General features: G+C 43.7%; 1 protein-coding gene across 1 annotated transcript in view; it reads right to left on the minus strand.

Annotated features, from left to right (window-relative positions):
• ctif (CBP80/20-dependent translation initiation factor) overlaps positions 1-25809 on the minus strand; it is a 180463-nt gene that overhangs the window by 42628 nt on the left and 112026 nt on the right. The window contains exons 9-11 of the mRNA XM_071389018.1: positions 2200-3193; positions 1795-1963; positions 171-427 (exon numbers count right to left, since the gene is read on the minus strand). Of these exons, the coding sequence (XP_071245119.1) occupies positions 171-427; positions 1795-1963; positions 2200-3193 (1420 nt within the window). The remainder of the gene's footprint in view (positions 1-170; positions 428-1794; positions 1964-2199; positions 3194-25809) is intronic.

A 25809-nucleotide genomic window follows, 5' to 3' on the forward strand; every position in this document is an offset into this window, starting at 1 on the left:
TGACATTTACCCCACGTCACACACAGCCACTGACACCAATTATGACCATCCACACTCAAACACTGAGATAGACACCAGTCACACACAGTCACTGTCTGACAGACAGACAGGAATGCATGCACGCACACTACCCCTCCCTCTCCCTCTCTCATGTCTCCCTCTCCTCTCACCTGTAACATATTGAGCAGTAGTGACCTAAACTTGGTCCCCTCCACCATAAACAGGGCCATCTTGTCACAGAGTCTTGCAGCAGTAGCAGCAAAGCTCCTGTCGCTGAGGGCCTTGTCATAGATGGTGCTGACTATCTGATCCAGGGTCTCCTCTGACTGGGCCGAGCTCTGGGCCGAGCTCAGGGCCGAGCTCAGGGCCGAGCTGGGCCTCCTCCATGAAGGAGCTGAGCTGGCTGTCCACCCCGGCTCTGTTGTTCCTCATGCTGTTCAGGATCTCCAGCAAGCGGTCCATGCGGCTCTGCTGGGGCCCGACCGGCGACACCACAGCCTCCTCCTGGTGAACAGCAGAATAAAAAAATCCTGCTCAATGGAGAATCACAGCCTTTCAGTCTGGAGCTCATCTTAATTGTGTCCGGGAAACTGCCTAGTCATAAAACCCCCAGGTGTTGTAATCATGTATTTGAGCTGACATATGAACAAGCATGGTGCCTTTCTCTGCTCAATAGATGTTTAACCAAACCTGCTTACACAGGAAGTAAAACCCCTGAGAGAGGAAATATGGTTTGACAACAGATAGGATATGACATCATCAATATGCTTCTTAACACCGTGTCAGTGAGTCCACAGGGAGGGTCAGGGTATTGTCACCATACAACGCAGCACACAGAGCTAACCTTAATGAGGAGCAGGCTACACTGCAGGGGTAGGCAACCCAGAACATGTTTTTCATGTAACCAACCTGGAAGACCAGGTGTGTTGAATTTAGGCAATCACTGAACTGACCAATTAGCTAGTTGGAACAGTACCTTCTGCATTTCCAGGAACAGGGTTGTCTACCTCTGCTATAATGGTCTTATTCATTTGGCATCAAATGAAAGAAAGTGTACTGAATCAGGTACTACCTGGAATTATTCAATTAGATGCGCAATTTTCGTTCTCCGTTGCAAACAGTTTTGCTACGGTGTGCCTTAATGAATACAACCCTGAACCCCAAACGAGACAGGGATGTGACTGTGGATAATGTCCCATGTTTCCTCCCATTTAGCTAAATACCTCTCTCTGGTCTCGTTCCAAATTGCACGCTATTCCTTATATAGTGCACTACTTTTGACTAGAGCCTATAGTCAAAAGTAGTGCACTACATAGGCAGCAGGGTGCCATCTGAGCCTCAGCCTGTGTTTGAAGCAGTCTGTTAATCTCTGTCTGGTTGTCGCAGGCTGTAAGGGGGATAGGAGCGTCCGCGCCTTAGAAACTTAGGTTAAGAACTAAACAGACACAAGTAATGAGTCATGCTTCAAGACAAGTTGACCCACGACATCAGAGTCTACAGACAAGCCACCACTGTTAGTTTATTTTTAACCCCCTTTTTCCTGATATCCAATTCCGATTCAATTTCAATCTTGTCTCATTGCTCCAACTCCCCAACGGGCTCGGGAGAGGTGAAGGTCGAGTCATGCGTCCTCCGAAACATGACCCGCCAAACCGCGCTTCTTAACACCCGCCCGCTTAACCCGGAAGCCAGCTGCACCAACGTGTCGGAGGAAACACCGTTGAAAATCAGCCTGCAGGCACCCGGCACGCCACAAGGAGTCGCTAGAGCGCGATGAGCCAAGTAAAGCCCCACCGGCCAAACCCTCCCCTAACCCGGACGACACTGGGCCAATTGTGCGCTCTATGAGACTCTCGGTCACGGCCGGTTGTGACACAGCCTGGGATCGAACCAGAGTCTGTAGTGACGCCTCAAACACTGCGATGCAGTGCCTTGCGCCGCTCGGGAGGCCCCCACTGTTCATCTTTAATGAATTAGAGAGTTGCATCCCCACCTACCAAACAGACTCAGCAACCCGTGTGTGTGTGTGTGTGTGTGTGTGTGTGTGTGTGTGTGTGTGTGTGTATGAATGTGTATGCATCTAAAATGATTACTGTGTGTGTGTATGCATGTGTGTCGAAAGGGGAGGGCGTGGCCATGGCCTGCCTAAGACTGATGGTGATTGGCAGATAGATCAGACAGTAAAGAGATTTAGTTTACCTTGTCTTTTAGCCTCCGCCTCAGCCTCTCCTTGGATGACTGCAGCAGGCTGACTTTAGGGCCTGCGTCCAGCTGGCTGTCCCTGTGTTTGTCACTCCCTGTCGGGCTCTGGCCCTTCTGCTGGCCCCCAGGCTGGCTGGGAAGCCCCTCACTGGGGCCCCTGGGGCTCTCTGTCTCCAGCCTGGTGCTGGTCTCCTCTGCCTTCACATTCTCTGTCTCTTTGGTGTTTCTGAGTGGTGCCACCCCCCTGTCCCTGTCTCCCGTTGGTGCCCCCCCCCTGTCCCTGTCTCCCGTTGGTGCCCCCCCTCTGTCCCTGTCTCCCGTTGGTGCCCCCCCTCTGTCCCCGTCTCCCGTTGGTGCCCCCCCTCTGTCCCCGTCTCCCGTTGGTGCCCCCCCTCTGTCCTTGTCTCCCATTGTGGTTGCCCCCCTGTCCCCCGTTGGTGCCCCCCCTCTGTCCCTGTCTCCCGTTGGTGTTTCCCCCCTGTCCCTGTCTCCCGTTGGTGCCCCCCCTCTGTCCCTGTCTCCCGTTGTGGTTTCCCCTCTGTCCCTGTCTCCCGTTGGTGCCCCCCCTCTGTCCCTGTCTCCCGTTGGTGCCCCCCCTCTGTCCCTGTCTCCTGTTGGGGTTGCCCCCCTGTCCCTGTCACCTGCCGGGCCCCCTTGCCCCTGCAGTCCCTGTCCTACCCCCTGCCCCTTCTGGTTGTGGTGCCAGCGGCGATTCTGGCTATAGCCGTGGTGGGGAGGTCCCTGACGCTGCCCGCCGTGGCCCTGGAACTGCTGCCCGTGGCTACCTCCACGCTGTCCTCCCTGCTGCTGCTGCTGTTGGTCACGAGGGTATCTACCATGACCCCCCGGCCCGGGCTGCTGCTGGTCATTCTGTTGCTGATTGACCGGTTGTTGTTGAGATGGAGGTTGTTGTCGTTGTGGCGACTGCTGCTGAGGATTCTGGGTCTTCCTGTCTCCTCCTCCTCCCGGAGGTCTCTGCTGCTGCTGTCTCCTGTAATGAGAGCGGTGGGGGTAAGGGTTCTGTTACCCACATGGCAAAGCGTGACGCGATGACGCTACTCTGCCTGGCAAGGCTGAACCAAGCCAGCCACCACTGTCAGAGTACCATGGCCGAATCCACACCCATCTGTTCTGTTCAGCCCTGTGACATCATCACTTCCTCTCTCTCTGTCTGTTCTCTGTTGACCGTCTAATGTAACAGTCCCACTCTCTCAGTCTGCCTGTTCAACACGCCTGGTCTCCCCTACACAGATCTATCAGCCTAGTGGTCACTGCTTTCAGATAGTGTCTGTCCTAATGATAGAACCCAACACCACAGACACTAATGATAGAACCCAACACCACAGACACTAATGATAGAACCCAACACCACAGACACTAATGATAGAACCCAACACCAGACACTAATGATAGAACCCAACACCAGACACTAATGATAGAACACCACAGACACTAATGATAGAAAACCACCGACACTAATGATAGAACCCGACACCACAGACACGAATGATAGAACACCACAGACACTAATGATAGAACCCGACACCACAGACACTAATGATAGAACCCAACACCACAGACACTAATGATATAACCCAACACCACAGACACTAATGATAACCCAACACCACAGACACTAATGATATAACCCAACACCACAGACACTAATGATAGAACCCAACACCACAGACACTAATGATAGAACCCAACACCACAGACACTAATGATAGAACCCAACACCACAGATAGGTCTTAAGTTATGAAGAGGGAGGCCTGTTTGTTTATTTAAACAGTACGTGCGTCCCCATGTGACGTGGGTCTTCGCTTCACTAGGAGATGACTGACGCAACAGGATTAGGAACACTTCCTGTTGTTATCTTCATTAGCCTCAGTCCAACTGGCCCTTTACATTACATGTCTGTTTGGGGTCTAATAGCATGTCGTCTGTCAGGTATCAACCCCCTGACTGAAATGTATGTATGTATGAAAAAATGACTATTTCAACATGCCTTTTTTTAACTATCACTATCAAACCATCCTAAACGGTACTCAAACATCATTCTAACCCTTCACATCCTAAACAACACCATCCAATATATCTCTAGTTGATCTTTCTACTGCTGCTCTTTTCAATTCAACAGCGCGCCCACTCTATAGAGATATGGAAAACATAAGGCAGACCAATCCAATATCAATTCTCCTTCCCTTTAAAGATTGGCCAGCCAGCCAGGATGTAGCCTGTGTTTCCAGCACTCCAGTGATATGTAACAAGTCAGCCAGCCAGTCAGTCGGTTTCCAGTGCTGCTGTGATACGTAGCAAGTCAGCCAGCCAGCCAGCCTGCCTGTGTTTCCAGTGCTGCAGTGATATATAGCCAGCCAGCCAACCAGCCAGCCAGCCAGCCTGCCTGTGTTTCCAGTGCTGCAGTGATATATAACCAGCCAGCCTGTGTTTCCAGTGCTGCAGTGATATATAACCAGCCAGCCTGCCTGTGTTTCCAGTGCTGCAGTGATATATAGCCAGCCTGCCTGTGTTTCCAGTGCTGCAGTGATATATAGCCAGCCAGTCGGTTTCCAGTGCTGCAGTGATATATAGCCAGCCAGCCAGCCAGCCAGCCAGTCGGTTTCCAGTGCTGCAGTGATATATAGCCAGCCAGTCGGTTTCCAGTGCTGCAGTGATATATAGCCAGCCAGCCTGCCTGTGTTTCCAGTGCTGCAGTGATATATAGCCAGCCAGCCTGTGTTTCCAGTGCTGCAGTGATATATAGCCAGCCAGCCTGCCTGTGTTTCTAGTGCTGCAGTGATATATAGCCAGCCAGCCTGTGTTTCCAGTGCTGCAGTGATATATAGCCAGCCAGCCTGTGTTTCCAGTGCTGCAGTGATATATAGCCAGCCTGCCTGTGTTTCCAGTGCTGCAGTGATATATAGCCAGCCAGCCTGCCAGCCAGCCAGCCAGCCAGCCAGCAAGCCTGCCTGTGTTTCCAGTGCTGCAGTGATATATAACCAGCCAGCCTGTGTTTCCAGTGCTGCAGTGATATATAACCAGCCAGCCTGCCTGTGTTTCCAGTGCTGCAGTGATATATAACCAGCCAGCCTGTGTTTCCAGTGCTGCAGTGATATATAACCAGCCAGCCTGCCTGTGTTTCCAGTGCTGCAGTGATATATAGCCAGCCAGCCAGTCGGTTTCCAGTGCTGCAGTGATATATAGCCAGCCAGCCAGCCAGCCAGTCGGTTTCCAGTGCTGCAGTGATATATAGCCAGCCAGTCGGTTTCCAGTGCTGCAGTGATATATAGCCAGCCAGCCTGCCTGTGTTTCCAGTGCTGCAGTGATATATAGCCAGCCAGCCTGTGTTTCCAGTGCTGCAGTGATATATAGCCAGCCAGCCTGCCTGTGTTTCCAGTGCTGCAGTGATATATAGCCAGCCAGCCTGTGTTTCCAGTGCTGCAGTGATATATAGCCAGCCAGCCTGTGTTTCCAGTGCTGCAGTGATATATAGCCAGCCTGCCTGTGTTTCCAGTGCTGCAGTGATATATAGCCAGCCAGCCTGCCAGCCAGCCAGCCAGCAAGCCTGCCTGTGTTTCCAGTGCTGCAGTGATATATAACCAGCCAGCCTGTGTTTCCAGTGCTGCAGTGATATATAGCCAGCCAGCCTGCCTGTGTTTCCAGTGCTGCAGTGATATATAACCAGCCAGCCAGTCGGTTTCCAGTGCTGCAGTGATATATAACCAGCCAGCCTGTGTTTCCAGTGCTGCATTGCCACTGCCTACCGTTCCCCCATGACCTTCATTCCATTCTCTAGAGGAGCCGGCTCCTACACGCCCTGGCTCCTACACGCCTCCTACACGCCTCCTACACGCCCTGGCTCCTACACGCCCTGGCTCCTACACGCCTCCTACACGCCCTGGCTCCTACACGCCTCCTACACGCCTCCTACACGCCCTGGCTCCTACACGCCCTGGCTCCTACACGCCTCCTACACGCCTCCTACACGCCCCGGCTCCTACACGCCCTGGCTCCTACACGCCTCCTACACGCCTCCTACACGCCCTGGCTCCTACACGCCCTGGCTCCTACACGCCCTGGCTCCTACACGCCCGGCTCCTACACGCCCGGCTCCTACACGCCCTGGCTCCTACACGCCTCCTACACGCCCGGGCTCCTACACGCCTCCTACACGCCCTGGCTCCTACACGCCTCCTACACGCCTCCTACACGCCCGGCTCCTACACGCCCAGGCTCCTACACGCCTCCTACACGCCCAGGCTCCTACACGCCCTGGCTCCTACACGCCCTGGCTCCTACACGCCCTGGCTCCTACACGCCTCCTACACGCCCTGGCTCCTACACGGCATCTACAGCTTTTCATTAGTAGACCATTAGTATAATATTCTGGGTGCTCAGTCCTCAGCTCTGCTACCGTGTTGTGTTTCTCTGGGCTATTTCTGCCATTACGGGGCAAGGCAGCACCCTGAGCTATGTTAGCGTAGCCTAGCGTAGAGGAGGGGGTTGCTGTGTGTGTGGTGGTTATTAAACTGATATGTGACAGTAGACATCGGGAAGAGTCGTGGTGCCCTGTGTAACGGTAGTAGGTACTAGCTAGCTTCCTGAACCCACCATGTTTATATCAAACTATATTGAAACCCTCCGCCTGTCTAGGACACGCAAGCAGTATATAGGCTATACATGTCACAACAACAGTCCAAATACAACAATGTCTCCACAAATATAATCTAACACAAACAATGAACGTTGTTTTGAAACACACGGGGTGGGTGTACAAAATATTAGGAACACCTTCCTAATACTGAGTTTCACCCCTTTGGCCCTCAGAACAGACTCAATTTGTTGGGGCATGGCCTCTACAAGATGTCGAAAGCGTTCCACAGGGATGCTGGCCCATGTTGACCCAATGCTGGTCCAACTTGAATGGATGACCTTTGGGTGGTGGACCATTCTTGACACACAAGGGAAACTGATGAGCATGAAAAACCCAGCAGCATTGCAGTTCTTGACACACTCAAACCGGTGCACCTGGCACCTACTACCATACCTTGTTCAAAGTCACACATCTTTTGTCTTGCGCATTCACCCTCTGAATAGCACACATACATAATCCATGTCTCAGTTGACTCAAGGCTTAAACATCCTTCTTTATCTTTACTGATTGAAGTGGATTTAACAAGTGACATCAATAAGGGATCAAAGCTTTCACCTGGACTCACCTGGTCAGTCTATGTCATGGAAAAAGCAGGTGTTCCTAATGTTTTGTAGTGTATATCAAAGCAATAACTGAATATCCACATCTCATTACAACTCTGATATAGAGCAGTACATTTCACAGAGACTAGTAGTTGTGGATGTGGTGGGTCCTAGTCTAGTATAAGAGCCTAATACCATGTCTGTCTGTCACACTGACCTTCTGTCAGATGTTTTGTGACAAGGTCCCCGGGACGGGAAAAGGAATCTTAGCGATCACGTCTGACGGCCTCAGCCAGACAAGCAGAAACACATTGCAGCAGCCGTACACACACAGACCTTACTTCACCCCTCACTTGCACAATAATTATGACCATAATAATTTAATGAACTTACGTAACGTTTCCCCCCCCAGACGCTCGTAGTGCTTAACATAATGAGGGAGATCCTCACCTGACCCCCCTTTAACATGGCTCCCGAGTGGCGCAGTTGTCTAAGACACTGCATCTCAGTGCAAGAGGCGTCACTGCAGTACCTGGTTTAAATCCAGGCTGCATCACATCCGTCCGTGATTGGGAGTCCCATAGGGCGGCGCACAATTGTCCCAGCGTCGTCGGGGTTTGGCCGGGGTAGGCCGGGGTAGGCCGTCATTGTAAATAAGAATTTGTTCTTAACTGACTTGCCTAGTTAAAAAAAAGGTTAAATTAATATAAAAATAAATAAATAAATACATGCATCTACCCCCTCCTGTCCTTCTCACAACCAACAGCACTTAACCTTTGTAACCTCCAGCCCTCCCTGCTCATAAAAACATGCCCCCGCCACCCGGAACAATCCCAACCTTTTCACCCCAAAGCTTTATAGTGAGCTGTGAGTGTCGCCACTGTCAGACCAACGGAGGAGAGGCTGGGGGTGTCAGACCAACGGAGGAGAGGCTGGGGGTGTCAGACCAACGGAGGAGAGGCTGGGGGTGTCAGACCAACGGAGGAGAGGCTGGGGGTGTCAGACCAACGGAGGAGAGGCTGGGGGTGTCAGACCAACGGAGGAGAGGCTGGGGGTGTCAGACCAACAGAGGAGAGGCTGGGGGTGTCAGACCAACGGAGGAGAGGCTGGGAGTGTCAGACCAACGGAGGAGAGGCTGGGAGTGTCAGACCAACGGAGGAGAGGCTGGGAGTGTCAGACCAACGGAGGAGAGGCTGGGAGTGTCAGACCAACGGAGGAAAGGCTGGGAGTGTCAGACCAACGGAGGAAAGGCTGGGAGTGTCAGACCAACGGAGGAGAGGCTGGGAGTGTCAGACCAACGGAGGAGAGGCTGGGAGTGTCAGACCAACGGAGGAGAGGCTGGGAGTGTCAGACCAATGGAGGAGAGGCTGGGGGTGTCAGACCAATGGAGGAGAGGCTGGGGGTGTCAGACCAACGGAGGACAGGCTGGGGGTGTCAGACCAACGGAGGAGAGGCTGGGAGTGTCAGACCAACGGAGGAGAGGCTGGGAGTGTCAGACCAACGGAGGAGAGGCTGGGAGTGTCAGACCAACGGAGGAGAGGCTGGGGGTGTCAGAGCAATGGAGGAGAGGCTGGGGGTGTCAGAGCAATGGAGGAGAGGCTGGGGGTGTCAGACCAACGGAGGAGAGGCTGGGGGTGTCAGAGCAATGGAGGAGAGGCTGGGGGTGTCAGACCAACGGAGGAGAGGCTGGGAGTGGGACTGACAGGCTCAAAATAAAGAAGTTCCGAGGGCCCCAGGTTCCATGCTATTCTAAGACTTTATGAGCGTTAACCCCGGGCCTGACCCCGACCCTCCCTGACACATCTTGTGGGAAGATGTGTCAGGGAGCTCCTGGTAGGCCTTGTGTGTGTGTGTGTGTGTGTGTGTGTGTAGCACTTGTATTACCGCTGCATCTCCAGAGTGTTTCATGGTAGAATACTCAGGCGAGGAGAGAGAAACAGCACATAGTCCAAAACTGTCTTCAGCTAAACTCAACTCAACTTACAGCATAAGGCCAAAGACACACCAGAATAGCTTTTCAAAAGGTGTTCAGTGTTCCTGAGTGGTCTAGTCTCAGTCCTCGACAGTGTTTCATCGTCTGAGTAGCCATGAGCTGAGGAGAGAAGCCGTACATTGTCCCGTAGTCTTATGGATTCACCAAATAGCAAGTGGAGAGGTGAGAAAACAGTGTTGGATTAGTGGATAATAGTCGCCATGCATAGACTGTAGGAGGATATTCAATAGAACGATTCACAATTTGAAGAAGAAGTGTTGAAATGTTTTTTCATGTTAAACGGTAGAAAGAGAAGTTCAGGTGCTGCTTTAGTTTTGATTTCAACTTTCCCACAAAAGGCTCAGCTTTACTAACGCTTTTAACATTCAGAACAGTCTGGCAATATCAAAACAGAGGGAACATTTTAGAAGTGTCTTTTTTTTTTAAAGCCACTTGAGTGGTCAAAGAGAGACTTTTATAATAAGAGACCTTGAATATGTTCTCCTAAAGTGAATACAACAGCATCACGTTGCTGTCTGAAAAGTAATGATCTATCAAGCAGGAGATTAAATAAAGTGCAGAATAATTCTGCGTACAACATTTATCGGGCTTTAAACTCAGCTGCAAATGTACAAAGACTCTGAGTAATAAAGGTTGCTAACTTTCAACACATAATAATAGGTATCCAGACTGCCTACACCAGGATGCTGCCTACACCAGGATGCTGCCTACACCAGGATGCTGCCTACGCCAGGATGCTGCCTACGCCAGGATGCTGACTACGCCAGGATGCTGACTACGCCAGGATGCTGCCTACGCCAGGATGCTGCCTACGCCGGGATGCTGACTACACCGGGATGCTGACTACACCGGGATGCTGACTACACCGGGATGCTGACTACACCGGGATGCTGACTACACCGGGATGCTGACTACACCGGGATGCTGACTACGCCAGGATGCTGACTACGCCAGGATGCTGACTACGCCAGGATGCTGACTACGCCAGGATGCTGACTACACCAGGATGCTGACTACACCATGATGCTGACTACACTAGGATGATGACTACACTAGGATACTGACTACACTAGGATGCTAGGGTGCTGCCTACACTAGGATGCTGACTACACTAGGATGCTGCCTACACTAGGATGCTGACTACACTAGGATACTATGATGCTGCCTACACTAGGATGCTGCCTACACTAGGATGCTGACTACACCAGGATGCTGACTACACTAGGATGCTGACTACACTAGGATGCTGACTACATTAGGATGCTGACTACACCAGGATGCTGCCTACACTAGGATGCTGCCTACACTGGGATGCTGACGATACTAGAACGGAGCTTCCGTGTCCCCTGAGGCACTAAGCATGCTGAGCGAAAAGAGAGCAGGAGACAGGAGTCAAGGTGAAGAGGGGAAAAGAGAGGAGTTTTCTGCTATTTGGTTGGTGCTCTTAAGGGAGGGGGGGGGGGGGGGTGCTAGACAGAAATGGGGTGGAAAAGGATGGTAGTATAAAGAGACACAGGTGATCTAGTCCTGAGCTCCAGACGGCTGTGTGTGTGAACATTTACAGCATGTCTATCCATCAGCCTCTCTGCGCGGCCTCGCTGGTTCCCTCTCCTGGGGGGTCAGATCAGGGTATAGTATTCTAGTAGGTAGGGAAGATAAAAGCCTTGAGGGACACGTGTGGAGTCCGTCTGCTCCTATTATTCATATACAGCAAAGACCCAGCCATGGGGATAACTCAGCAGGAACCTGTTCTGGTCTAGTTAATGAACTAAAGCATAGAACCATGAATAATAGATCAGCAGAAAATGACATGACAGAGCCAATGATCTATGCATGCCCTGGATTCTAACTTACATACAGTATATGTACCACAGTGTTTCTTAGTCTGGTTCATAGTCTAATCAGGTTTTTCAATTGTTATCTTCCATGAGTCTGATACTTATCATGCCGTATGTGTGTGTGTGTGTGTGTGTGTGTGTGTGTGTGTGTGTGTTTCCATCCGGATAAAGAGGTTTATAAAAACTTGATGAAGACGCACTTCCCTTCTCTCTCCTCCCCTTCCCTCTCCCCCTCTCCCTCCTCCACTCCTGGGCGTGGCTCTACTTTACCTGGTACTGACTAGTCGTTTCCCCCCGGGCGGCAGCAGCACGGTTAGGTCTAGATGGTCCTGGATGAGGTGGTGCAACCCTCTAAAAGCAGCATGACAGTGTGTTGGAATGGAGGATGACCGAGGATGGAAAACACGAGAGGACACAAAGCAAGAGGGGAAGGGGAGGGAGAGGGGAGGGAGAGGGGAGGAGAGCGAGAGGAGAGGGAGAGGAGAGGGAGAGGGGAGGAGAGGGAGAGGAGAGGGAGAGGGGAAGGAGAGGAGAGGGAATGGGGAGGAGAGGGAGAGGGAATGGGGAGGAGAGGGAGAGGGAATAGGGAGGAGAAGAGGGGAAGGGGAGGAGAGTGGAAGGAGAGGAGAGGGAATGGGGACGGGAGGGAGAGGGAGAAGGGAAGAAGAGGGGAAGGGGAGGAGAGGAGGGGAATAGGGGAAGGGGAGGAGAGGGAATGGGGAGGAGAGGAGAGGGGAAGGGGAGGAGAGGGAGAGGGGAAGGGGAGGAGAGGGGAAGGGGAGGAGAGGGGAAGGGGAGGAGAGGGAGAGGGAGAGGGAGAGGGAGAGGGGAGGAGAGGGAGAGGGGAAGGGGAGGAGAGGGAGAGGAGAGGGAGAGGGAGAGGAGAGGGAGAGGGAGAGGGGAGGAGAGGAGAGGGGAGGAGAGGGAGAGGGAATGGGGAGGAGAGGAGAGGGAATGGGGAGGAGAGGGAATGGGGAGGAGAGGAAATGGGGAGGAGAGGAAATGGGGAGGAGAGGAGAGGGAGAGGGAGTGGGGAGGGGAGGGAGAGGAAATGGGGAGGGGAGGGAGAGGAAATTGGGAGGAGAGGAGAGAGAGAGGGAGTGGGGAGGAGAGGGAGAGGGGAGGAGAGGGAGTGGGGAGGAGAGGGAGAGGGAGTGGAGAGGGAGAGGGAATGGGGAGGGGAGGAGAGGGCATATGGGATGGGGAGGGGATGGACAACAGAACCAACAGGCAAAACAACTCCAGATTTAATTACACACTTCTACATGGCAACTAAAAAGTGGTATGAGAGATGACAGACAGACATACACATGGATCTGCGGCTGGTTGCTGATTAGCTGCTGTTGCCGTGACGACAGAGAACCGAGGCTGGCTGCTAAGACCCTTTGATTAAGAAACACCTTGGATGTGACCAGAATGGCACCCTATTCCGTACATAGTGCACTACCTGGTCAAAGGTAGTGCACTTCACTATGGAAAAGGTTGCCATTTAGGACGCGACCTTCTTCTCTGACCCAGACCAGCCCATCGATCCAACCAACAGAGAGGAACCACTCAATAGAACTACCTCAACGTTCAGATGTTTTATTATGTTCCAGACAGGTTCTTTATCGACTGGTGTATGGATTCACTACATTTCATTAGCAGTAGCAGCCAAGAAGGCTTACCTATTCCTGGTCCAATACTACTGTGTGTGTGTGTGTGTGTGTGTGTGTGTGTGTGTGTGTGCCCTCATCTGTGTCAACAAAGCAAACGTGAGGTCATCCTGGTTAGTCGGTAAGAGGAAAGGAAGCAGATTCAAACCATGTGGTGAGACAGACAGGTAGACAGACAGAGAGAGACAGACAGACAGGTAGACAGACAGAGAGACAGGTAGACAGACAGGCAGGTAGACAGGCAGGTAGACAGACAGGTAGACAGACAGAGACAGACAGACAGGTAGATAGACAGAGAGACAGGTAGACAGACAGAGAGAGAGACAGGCAGGTAGACAGGCAGGTAGACAGACAGAGAGACAGACAGACAGGTAGACAGGCAGAGAGAGAGACAGACAGGCAGGTAGACAGGCAGAGAGAGAGACAGACATGCAGACAGACAGAGAGAGAGACAGACAGGCAGGTAGACAGGCAGGTAGACAGACAGACACAGACAGACAGACAGTTCTACCTATCCACAACTCGGCACACACCTGCATGCAGCACATGCCCAACCACCTGCCAACCAATCAAACCAAAGTTTATTGGTCGCGTACACAGATTTGCAGATGTAATCGCAGGTGCAGTGTAATGCTTGTGTTTCTAGCTCCAACAGTGTAGTAATAATACCTAGTGATACACACATAATACAAAAAGTTAAGAAATTAAGAAATATCAGAACGAGCAAAGTCAGAGTAGAGAACATATGTATAGACAGTAGTTATAAAGGATAGTGTGTATAGACAGTAGTTATAATAGGATAGTGTGTATAGACAGTAGTTATATAGGATGGTGTGTATAGACAGTAGTTATAATAGGATGGTGTGTATAGACAGTAGTTATATAGGATGGTGTGTATAGACAGTAGTTATATAGGATGGTGTGTATAGACAGTAGTTATATAGGATGGTGTGTATAGACAGTATAGACAGTAGTTATATAGGATAGTGTGTATAGACAGTATAGACAGTAGTTATACAGGATGGTGTGTATAGACAGTAGTTATATAGGATGGTGTGTATAGACAGTATAGACAGTAGTTATATAGGATGGTGTGTATAGACAGTATAGACAGTAGTTATATAGGAGGGTGTGTATAGACAGATGGTATATATAGGATGGTGTGTACAGACAGTATAGACAGTAGTTATATAGGATAGTGTGTATAGACAGTAGTTATATAGGATGGTGTGTATAGATAGTAGTTATATAGGATGGTGTGTATAGACAGTAGTTATATAGGATGGTGTGTATAGACAGTAGTTATATAGGATGGTGTGTACAGACAGTATAGACAGTAGTTATATAGGATAGTGTGTATAGACAGTAGTTATATAAGATGGTGTGTATAGATAGTAGTTATATAGGATAGTGTGTATAGACAGTAGTTATACTGGATGGTGTGTATAGACAGTATAGACAGTAGTTATATAGGAGGGTGTGTATAGACAGATGTTATATAGGATGGTGTGTATAGACAGTAGTTATATAGGATGTTGTGTATAGACAGTAGTTATATAGGATGGTGTGTATAGACAGTAGTTATATAGGATGGTGTGTATAGACAGTAGTTATATAGGATGGTGTGTATAGACAGTATGGACAGTAGTTATACAGGATGGTGTGTATAGACAGTAGTTATATAGGATGGTGTGTATAGACAGTAGTTATATAAGATGGTGTGTATAGACAGTAGTTATATAGGATGGTGTGTATAGACAGTAGTTATATAAGATGGTGTGTATAGACAGTAGTTATATAAGATGGTGTGTATAGACAGTAGTTATATAAGATGGTGTGTATAGACAGTAGTTATATAAGATGGTGTGTATAGACAGTAGTTATATAGGATGGTGTGTATAGACAGTAGTTATATAAGATGGTGTGTATAGACAGTAGTTATATAGGATGGTGTGTATAGACAGTATGGACAGTAGTTATACAGGATGGTGTGTATAGACAGTAGTTATATAGGATGGTGTGTATAGACAGTAGTTATATAGGATGGTGTGTATAGACAGTATGGACAGTAGTTATACAGGATGGTGTGTATAGACAGTAGTTATATAGGATGGTGTGTATAGACAGTAGTTATATAAGATGGTGTGTATAGACAGTAGTTATATAGGATGGTGTGTATAGACAGTAGTTATATGAGATGGTGTGTATAGACAGTAGTTATATAAGATGGTGTGTATAGACAGTAGTTATATAAGATGGTGTGTATAGACAGTAGTTATATAAGATGGTGTGTATAGACAGTAGTTATATAGGATGGTGTGTATAGACAGTAGTTATATAAGATGGTGTGTATAGACAGTAGTTATATAGGATGGTGTGTATAGACAGTATGGACAGTAGTTATACAGGATGGTGTGTATAGACAGTAGTTATATAGGATGGTGTGTATAGACAGTAGTTATATAAGATGGTGTGTATAGACAGTAGTTATATAGGATGGTGTGTATAGACAGTAGTTATATAAGATGGTGTGTATAGACAGTAGTTATATAGGATGGTGTGTATAGACAGTATGGACAGTAGTTATACAGGATGGTGTGTATAGACAGTAGTTATATAGGATGGTGTGTATAGACAGTAGTTATACAGGATGGTGTGTATAGACAGTAGTTATATAGGATGGTGTGTATAGACAGTAGTTATATAAGATGGTGTGTATAGACAGTAGTTATATAGGATGGTGTGTATAGACAGTAGTTATACAGGATGGTGTGTATAGACAGTAGTTATATAGGATGGTGTGTATAGACAGTATGGACAGTAGTTATATAGGATGGTGTGTATAGACAGTAGTTATATAAGATGGTGTGTATAGACAGTAGTTATATAGGATGGTGTGTATAGACAGTAGTTATATAAGATGGTGTGTATAGACAGTAGTTATATAAGATGGTGTGTATAGACAGTATGGACAGTAGTTATAACGGATGGTGTGTATAGACAGTAGTTATATAGGATGGTGTGTATAGACAGTAGTTATACAGGATGGTGTGTATAGACAGTAGTTATATAGGATGGTGTGTATAGACAGTAGTTATATAAGATGGTGTGTATAGACAGTAGTTATATAGGATGGTGTGTATAGACAGTAGTTATATAGGATGGTGTGTATAGACAGTAGTTATATAGGATGGTGTGTATAGACAGTAGTTATATAGGATGGTGTGTATAGACAGTAGTTATATAGGATGGTGTGTATAGACAGTAGTTATATAGGATGGTGTGTATAGACAGTAGTTACACAGGATGGTGTATAGACAGTAGTTATATATGATGGTGTGTATAGACAATAGTTATATAGGATGGTGTGTATAGACAGTAGTTATATAGGATGGTGTGTATAGACAGTATAGACAGTAGTTATATAGGATGGTGTGTATAGACAGTAGTTATATAGAATGGTGTGTATAGACAATAGTTATATAGGATGGTGTGTATAGACAGTATGGACAGTAGTTATATAGGATGGTGTGTATAGACAGTAGTTATATAGGATGGTGTGTATAGACAGTAGTTATATAGGATGGTGTGTATAGACAGTATGGATAGTAGTTATATAGGATGGTGTGTATAGACAGTAGTTATATAGGATGGTGTGTATAGACAGTAGTTATATAGGATGGTGTGTATAGACAGTATAGACAGTAGTTATATAGGATGGTGTGTATAGACAGTAGTTATATAGGATGGTGTGTATAGACAGTAGTTATATAGGATGGTGTGTATAGACAGTAGTTATATAGGATGGTGTGTATAGACAGTATGGACAGTAGTTATAACGGATGGTGTGTATAGACAGTAGTTATATAGGATGGTGTGTATAGACAGTAGTTATACAGGATGGTGTGTATAGACAGTAGTTATATAGGATGGTGTGTATAGACAGTAGTTATATAAGATGGTGTGTATAGACAGTAGTTATATAGGATGGTGTGTATAGACAGTAGTTATATAGGATGGTGTGTATAGACAGTAGTTATATAGGATGGTGTGTATAGACAGTAGTTATATAGGATGGTGTGTATAGACAGTAGTTATATAGGATGGTGTGTATAGACAGTAGTTATATAGGATGGTGTGTATAGACAGTAGTTATATAGGATGGTGTGTATAGACAGTAGTTATATAGGATGGTGTGTATAGACAGTAGTTATATAGGATGGTGTGTATAGACAGTAGTTATATAGGATGGTGTGTATAGACAGTAGTTACACAGGATGGTGTATAGACAGTAGTTATATATGATGGTGTGTATAGACAATAGTTATATAGGATGGTGTGTATAGACAGTAGTTATATAGGATGGTGTGTATAGACAGTATAGACAGTAGTTATATAGGATGGTGTGTATAGACAGTAGTTATATAGAATGGTGTGTATAGACAATAGTTATATAGGATGGTGTGTATAGACAGTATGGACAGTAGTTATATAGGATGGTGTGTATAGACAGTAGTTATATAGGATGGTGTGTATAGACAGTAGTTATATAGGATGGTGTGTATAGACAGTATGGATAGTAGTTATATAGGATGGTGTGTATAGACAGTAGTTATATAGGATGGTGTGTATAGACAGTAGTTATATAGGATGGTGTGTATAGACAGTATAGACAGTAGTTATATAGGATGGTGTGTATAGACAGTAGTTATATAGGATGGTGTGTATAGACAGTAGTTATATAGGATGGTGTGTATAGACAGTAGTTATATAGGATGGTGTGTATAGACAGTAGTTATATAGGATGGTGTGTATAGACAGTAGTTATATAGGATGGTGTGTATAGACAGTAGTTATATAGGATGGTGTGTATAGACAGTAGTTATATAGGATGGTGTGTATAGACAGTAGTTATATAGGATGGTGTGTATAGACAGTAGTTATATAGGATGGTGTGTATAGACAGTAGTTATATAGGATGGTGTGTATAGACAGTAGTTATATAGGATGGTGTGTATAGACAGTAGTTATATAGGATGGTGTGTATAGACAGTAGTTATATAGGATGGTGTGTATAGACAGTAGTTATATAGGATGGTGTGTATAGACAGTAGTTATATAGGATGGTGTGTATAGACAGTAGTTATATAGGATGGTGTGTATAGACAGTAGTTATATAGGATGGTGTGTATAGACAGTAGTTATATAGGATGGTGTGTATAGACAGTAGTTATATAGGATGGTGTGTATAGACAGTAGTTATATAGGATGGTGTGTATAGACAGTAGTTACACAGGATGGTGTGTATAGACAGTAGTTATATATGATGGTGTGTATAGACAATAGTTATATAGGATGGTGTGTATAGACAGTAGTTATATAGGATGGTGTGTATAGACAGTATAGACAGTAGTTATATAGGATGGTGTGTATAGACAGTAGTTATATAGAATGGTGTGTATAGACAATAGTTATATAGGATGGTGTGTATAGACAGTATGGACAGTAGTTATATAGGATGGTGTGTATAGACAGTAGTTATATAGGATGGTGTGTATAGACAGTAGTTATATAGGATGGTGTGTATAGACAGTATGGATAGTAGTTATATAGGATGGTGTGTATAGACAGTAGTTATACAGGATGGTGTGTATAGACAGTATGGACAGTAGTTATATAGGATGGTGTGTATAGACAGTAGTTATATAGGATGGTGTGTATAGACAGTAGTTATATAGGATGGTGTGTATAGACAGTAGTTATATAGGATGGTGTGTATAGACAGTAGTTATATAGGATGGTGTGTATAGACAGTATGGACAGTAGTTATATAGGATGGTGTGTATAGACAGTAGTTATATAGGATGGTGTGTATAGACAGTAGTTATATAGGATGGTGTGTATAGACAGTAGTTATATAGGATGGTGTGTATAGACAGTAGTTATATAGGATGGTGTGTATAGACAGTAGTTATATAGGATGGTGTGTATAGACAGTATGGACAGTAGTTATATAGGATGGTGTGTATAGACAGTAGTTATATAGGATGGTGTGTATAGACAGTAGTTATATAGGATGGTGTGTATAGACAGTAGTTATATAGGATGGTGTGTATAGACAGTAGTTATATAGGATGTGTATGTGTATGGACAGTAGTTATATAGGATGGTGTGTATAGACAGTAGTTATATAGGATGGTGTGTATAGACAGTATGGACAGTAGTTATATAGGATGGTGTGTATAGACAGTAGTTATATAGGATGGTGTGTATAGACAGTAGTTATATAGGATGGTGTGTATAGACAGTAGTTATATAGGATGGTGTGTATAGACAGTATAGACAGTAGTTATATAGGATGGTGTGTATAGACAGTAGTTATATAGGATGGTGTGTATAGACAGTAGTTATATAGGATGGTGTGTATAGACAGTATAGACAGTAGTTATATAGGATGGTGTGTATAGACAGTAGTTATATAGGATGGTGTGTATAGACAGTAGTTATATAGGATGGTGTGTATAGACAGTAGATATATAGGATGGTGTGTATAGACAGTATGGACAGTAGTTATATAGGATGGTGTGTATAGACAGTAGTTATATAGGATGGTGTGTATAGACAGTAGTTATATAGGATGGTGTGTATAGACAGTAGTTATATAGGATGGTGTGTATAGACAGTAGTTATATAGGATGGTGTGTATAGACAGTAGTTATATAGGATGGTGTGTATAGACAGTATAGACAGTAGTTATATAGGATGGTGTGTATAGACAGTAGTTATATAGGATGGTGTGTATAGACAGTAGTTATATAGGATGGTGTGTATAGACAGTAGTTATATAGGATGGTGTGTATAGACAGTAGTTATATAGGATGGTGTGTATAGACAGTAGTTATATAGGATGGTGTGTATAGACAGTATAGACAGTAGTTATATAGGATGGTGTGTATAGACAGTAGTTATATAGGATGGTGTGTATAGACAGTAGTTATATAGGATGGTGTGTATAGACAGTAGTTATATAGGATGGTGTGTATAGACAGTAGTTATATAGGATGGTGTGTATAGACAGTATGGACAGTAGTTATATAGGATGGTGTGTATAGACAGTAGTTATATAGGATGGTGTGTATAGACAGTATGGACAGTAGTTATATAGGATGGTGTGTATAGACAGTAGTTATATAGGATGGTGTGTATAGACAGTAGTTATATAGGATGGTGTGTATAGACAGTAGTTATATAGGATGGTGTGTATAGACAGTATAGACAGTAGTTATATAGGATGGTGTGTATAGACAGTAGTTATATAGGATGGTGTGTATAGACAGTAGTTATATAGGATGGTGTGTATAGACAGTATAGACAGTAGTTATATAGGATGGTGTGTATAGACAGTAGTTATATAGGATGGTGTGTATAGACAGTAGTTATATAGGATGGTGTGTATAGACAGTATGGACAGTAGTTATATAGGATGGTGTGTATAGACAGTATGGACAGTAGTTATATAGGATGGTGTGTATAGACAGTAGTTATATAGGATGGTGTGTATAGACAGTAGTTATATAGGATGGTGTGTATAGACAGTAGTTATATAGGATGGTGTGTATAGACAGTATAGACAGTAGTTATATAGGATGGTGTGTATAGACAGTAGTTATATAGGATGGTGTGTATAGACAGTAGTTATATAGGATGGTGTGTATAGACAGTAGTTATATAGGATGGTGTGTATAGACAGTAGTTATATAGGATGGTGTGTATAGACAGTAGTTATATAGGATGGTGTGTATAGACAGTAGTTATATAGGATGGTGTGTATAGACAGTAGTTATATAGGATGGTGTGTATAGACAGTAGTTATATAGGATGGTGTGTATAGACAGTAGTTATATAGGATGGTGTGTATAGACAGTAGTTATATAGGATGGTGTGTATAGACAGTAGTTATATAGGATGGTGTGTATAGACAGTAGTTATATAGGATGGTGTGTATAGACAGTAGTTATATAGGATGGTGTGTATAGACAGTAGTTATATAGGATGGTGTGTATAGACAGTAGTTATATAGGATGGTGTGTATAGACAGTAGTTATATAGGATGGTGTGTATAGACAGTAGTTATATAGGATGGTGTGTATAGACAGTAGTTATATAGGATGGTGTGTATAGACAGTAGTTATATAGGATGGTGTGTATAGACAGTAGTTATATAGGATGGTGTGTATAGACAGTAGTTATATAGGATGGTGTGTATAGACAGTAGTTATATAGGATGGTGTGTATAGACAGTAGTTATATAGGATGGTGTGTATAGACAGTAGTTATATAGGATGGTGTGTATAGACAGTAGTTATATAGGATGGTGTGTATAGACAGTAGTTATATAGGATGGTGTGTATAGACAGTAGTTATATAGGATGGTGTGTATAGACAGTAGTTACACAGGATGGTGTATAGACAGTAGTTATATATGATGGTGTGTATAGACAATAGTTATATAGGATGGTGTGTATAGACAGTAGTTATATAGGATGGTGTGTATAGACAGTATAGACAGTAGTTATATAGGATGGTGTGTATAGACAGTAGTTATATAGGATGGTGTGTATAGACAGTAGTTATATAGGATGGTGTGTATAGACAGTAGTTATACAGGATGGTGTGTATAGACAGTAGTTATATAGGATGGTGTGTATAGACAGTAGTTATATAAGATGGTGTGTATAGACAGTATGGACAGTAGTTATATAGGATGGTGTGTATAGACAGTAGTTATATAGGATGGTGTGTATAGACAGTAGTTATATAGGATGGTGTGTATAGACAGTATAGACAGTAGTTATATAGGATGGTGTGTATAGACAGTAGTTATATAGGATGGTGTGTATAGACAGTAGTTATATAGGATGGTGTGTATAGACAGTATAGACAGTAGTTATATAGGATGGTGTGTATAGACAGTAGTTATATAGAATGGTGTGTATAGACAATAGTTATATAGGATGGTGTGTATAGACAGTATGGACAGTAGTTATATAGGATGGTGTGTATAGACAGTAGTTATATAGGATGGTGTGTATAGACAGTAGTTATATAGGATGGTGTGTATAGACAGTAGTTATATAGGATGGTGTGTATAGACAGTAGTTATATAGGATGGTGTGTATAGACAGTAGTTATATAGGATGGTGTGTATAGACAGTAGTTATATAGGATGGTGTGTATAGACAGTAGTTATATAGAATGGTGTGTATAGACAATAGTTATATAGGATGGTGTGTATAGACAGTATGGACAGTAGTTATATAGGATGGTGTGTATAGACAGTAGTTATATAGAATGGTGTGTATAGACAATAGTTATATAGGATGGTGTGTATAGACAGTATGGACAGTAGTTATATAGGATGGTGTGTATAGACAGTAGTTATATAGGATGGTGTGTATAGACAGTAGTTATATAGGATGGTGTGTATAGACAGTATGGATAGTAGTTATATAGGATGGTGTGTATAGACAGTAGTTATATAGGATGGTGTGTATAGACAGTAGTTATATAGGATGGTGTGTATAGACAGTAGTTATATAGGATGGTGTGTATAGACAGTATAGACAGTAGTTATATAGGATGGTGTGTATAGACAGTAGTTATATAGGATGGTGTGTATAGACAGTAGTTATATAGGATGGTGTGTATAGACAGTATAGACAGTAGTTATATAGGATGGTGTGTATAGACAGTAGTTATATAGAATGGTGTGTATGGACAGTAGTTATATAGGATGGTGTGTATAGACAGTAGTTATATAGGATGGTGTGTATAGACAGTAGTTATATAGGATGGTGTGTATAGACAGTAGTTATATAGGATGGTGTGTATAGACAGTAGTTATATAGGATGGTGTGTATAGACAGTAGTTATATAGGATGGTGTGTATAGACAGTAGTTATATAGGATGGTGTGTATAGACAGTAGTTATATAGGATGGTGTGTATAGACAGTAGTTATATAGGATGGTGTGTATAGACAGTAGTTATATAGGATGGTGTGTATAGACAGTAGTTATATAGGATGGTGTGTATAGACAGTAGTTATATAGGATGGTGTGTATAGACAGTAGTTATATAGGATGGTGTGTATAGACAGTAGTTACACAGGATGGTGTATAGACAGTAGTTATATATGATGGTGTGTATAGACAATAGTTATATAGGATGGTGTGTATAGACAGTAGTTATATAGGATGGTGTGTATAGACAGTATAGACAGTAGTTATATAGGATGGTGTGTATAGACAGTAGTTATATAGAATGGTGTGTATAGACAATAGTTATATAGGATGGTGTGTATAGACAGTATGGACAGTAGTTATATAGGATGGTGTGTATAGACAGTAGTTATATAGGATGGTGTGTATAGACAGTAGTTATATAGGATGGTGTGTATAGACAGTATGGATAGTAGTTATATAGGATGGTGTGTATAGACAGTAGTTATATAGGATGGTGTGTATAGACAGTAGTTATATAGGATGGTGTGTATAGACAGTAGTTATATAGGATGGTGTGTATAGACAGTATAGACAGTAGTTATATAGGATGGTGTGTATAGACAGTAGTTATATAGGATGGTGTGTATAGACAGTAGTTATATAGGATGGTGTGTATAGACAGTATAGACAGTAGTTATATAGGATGGTGTGTATAGACAGTAGTTATATAGAATGGTGTGTATAGACAATAGTTATATAGGATGGTGTGTATAGACAGTATGGACAGTAGTTATATAGGATGGTGTGTATAGACAGTAGTTATATAGGATGGTGTGTATAGACAGTAGTTATATAGGATGGTGTGTATAGACAGTAGTTATATATGATGGTGTGTATAGACAATAGTTATATAGGATGGTGTGTATAGACAGTAGTTATATAGGATGGTGTGTATAGACAGTATAGACAGTAGTTATATAGGATGGTGTGTATAGACAGTAGTTATATAGAATGGTGTGTATAGACAATAGTTATATAGGATGGTGTGTATAGACAGTATGGACAGTAGTTATATAGGATGGTGTGTATAGACAGTAGTTATATAGGATGGTGTGTATAGACAGTAGTTATATAGGATGGTGTGTATAGACAGTATGGATAGTAGTTATATAGGATGGTGTGTATAGACAGTAGTTATATAGGATGGTGTGTATAGACAGTAGTTATATAGGATGGTGTGTATAGACAGTAGTTATATAGGATGGTGTGTATAGACAGTATAGACAGTAGTTATATAGGATGGTGTGTATAGACAGTAGTTATATAGGATGGTGTGTATAGACAGTAGTTATATAGAATGGTGTGTATAGACAATAGTTATATAGGATGGTGTGTATAGACAGTATGGACAGTAGTTATATAGGATGGTGTGTATAGACAGTAGTTATATAGGATGGTGTGTATAGACAGTAGTTATATAGGATGGTGTGTATAGACAGTAGTTATATAGGATGGTGTGTATAGACAGTAGTTATATAGGATGGTGTGTATAGACAGTAGTTATATAGGATGGTGTGTATAGACAGTAGTTATATAGGATGGTGTGTATAGACAGTATAGACAGTAGTTATATAGGATGGTGTGTATAGACAGTAGTTATATAGGATGGTGTGTATAGACAGTAGTTATATAGGATGGTGTGTATAGACAGTAGTTATATAGGATGGTGTGTATAGACAGTATAGACAGTAGTTATATAGGATGGTGTGTATAGACAGTAGTTATATAGGATGGTGTGTATAGACAGTAGTTATATAGGATGGTGTGTATAGACAGTAGTTATATAGGATGGTGTGTATAGACAGTAGTTATATAGGATGGTGTGTATAGACAGTAGTTATACAGGATGGTGTGTATAGACAGTAGTTATACAGGATGGTGTGTATAGACAGTAGTTATATAGGATGGTGTGTATAGACAGTAGTTATATAGGATGGTGTGTATAGACAGTAGTTATATAGGATGGTGTGTATAGACAGTAGTTATATAGGATGGTGTGTATAGACAGTAGTTATATAGGATGGTGTGTATAGACAGTAGTTATATAGGATGGTGTGTATAGACAGTAGTTATATAGGATGGTGTGTATAGACAGTAGTTATATAGGATGGTGTGTATAGACAGTAGTTATATAGGATGGTGTGTATAGACAGTAGTTATATAGGATGGTGTGTATAGACAGTATAGACAGTAGTTATATAGGATGGTGTGTATAGACAGTATATACAGTAGTTATATAGGATGGTGTGTATAGACAGTAGTTATATAGGATGGTGGGTATAGACAGTAGTTATATAGGATGGTGTGTATAGACAGTATATACAGTAGTTATATAGGATGGTGTGTATAGACAGTAGTTATATAGGATGGTGTGTATAGACAGTAGTTATATAGGATGGTGTGTATAGACAGTAGTTATATAGGATGGTGTGTATAGACAGTATAGACAGTAGTTATATAGGATGGTGTGTATAGACAGTATAGACAGTAGTTATATAGGATGGTGTGTATAGACAGTAGTTATATAGGATGGTGTGTATAGACAGTAGTTATATAGGATGGTGTGTATAGACAGTAGTTATATAGGATGGTGTGTATAGACAGTAGTTATATAGGATGGTGTGTATAGACAGTAGTTATATAGGATGGTGTGTATAGACAGTATAGACAGTAGTTATATAGGATGGTGTGTATAGACAGTAGTTATATAGGATGGTGTGTATAGACAGTATAGACAGTAGTTATATAGGATGGTGTGTATAGACAGTAGTTATATAGGATGGTGTGTATAGACAGTAGTTATATAGGATGGTGTGTATAGACAGTAGTTATATAGGATGGTGTGTATAGACAGTAGTTAT

This window comes from Salvelinus alpinus, chromosome 1 (assembly GCF_045679555.1).
Source record: "Salvelinus alpinus chromosome 1, SLU_Salpinus.1, whole genome shotgun sequence".
Classification (NCBI taxonomy): Eukaryota; Metazoa; Chordata; class Actinopteri; order Salmoniformes; family Salmonidae; genus Salvelinus; species Salvelinus alpinus.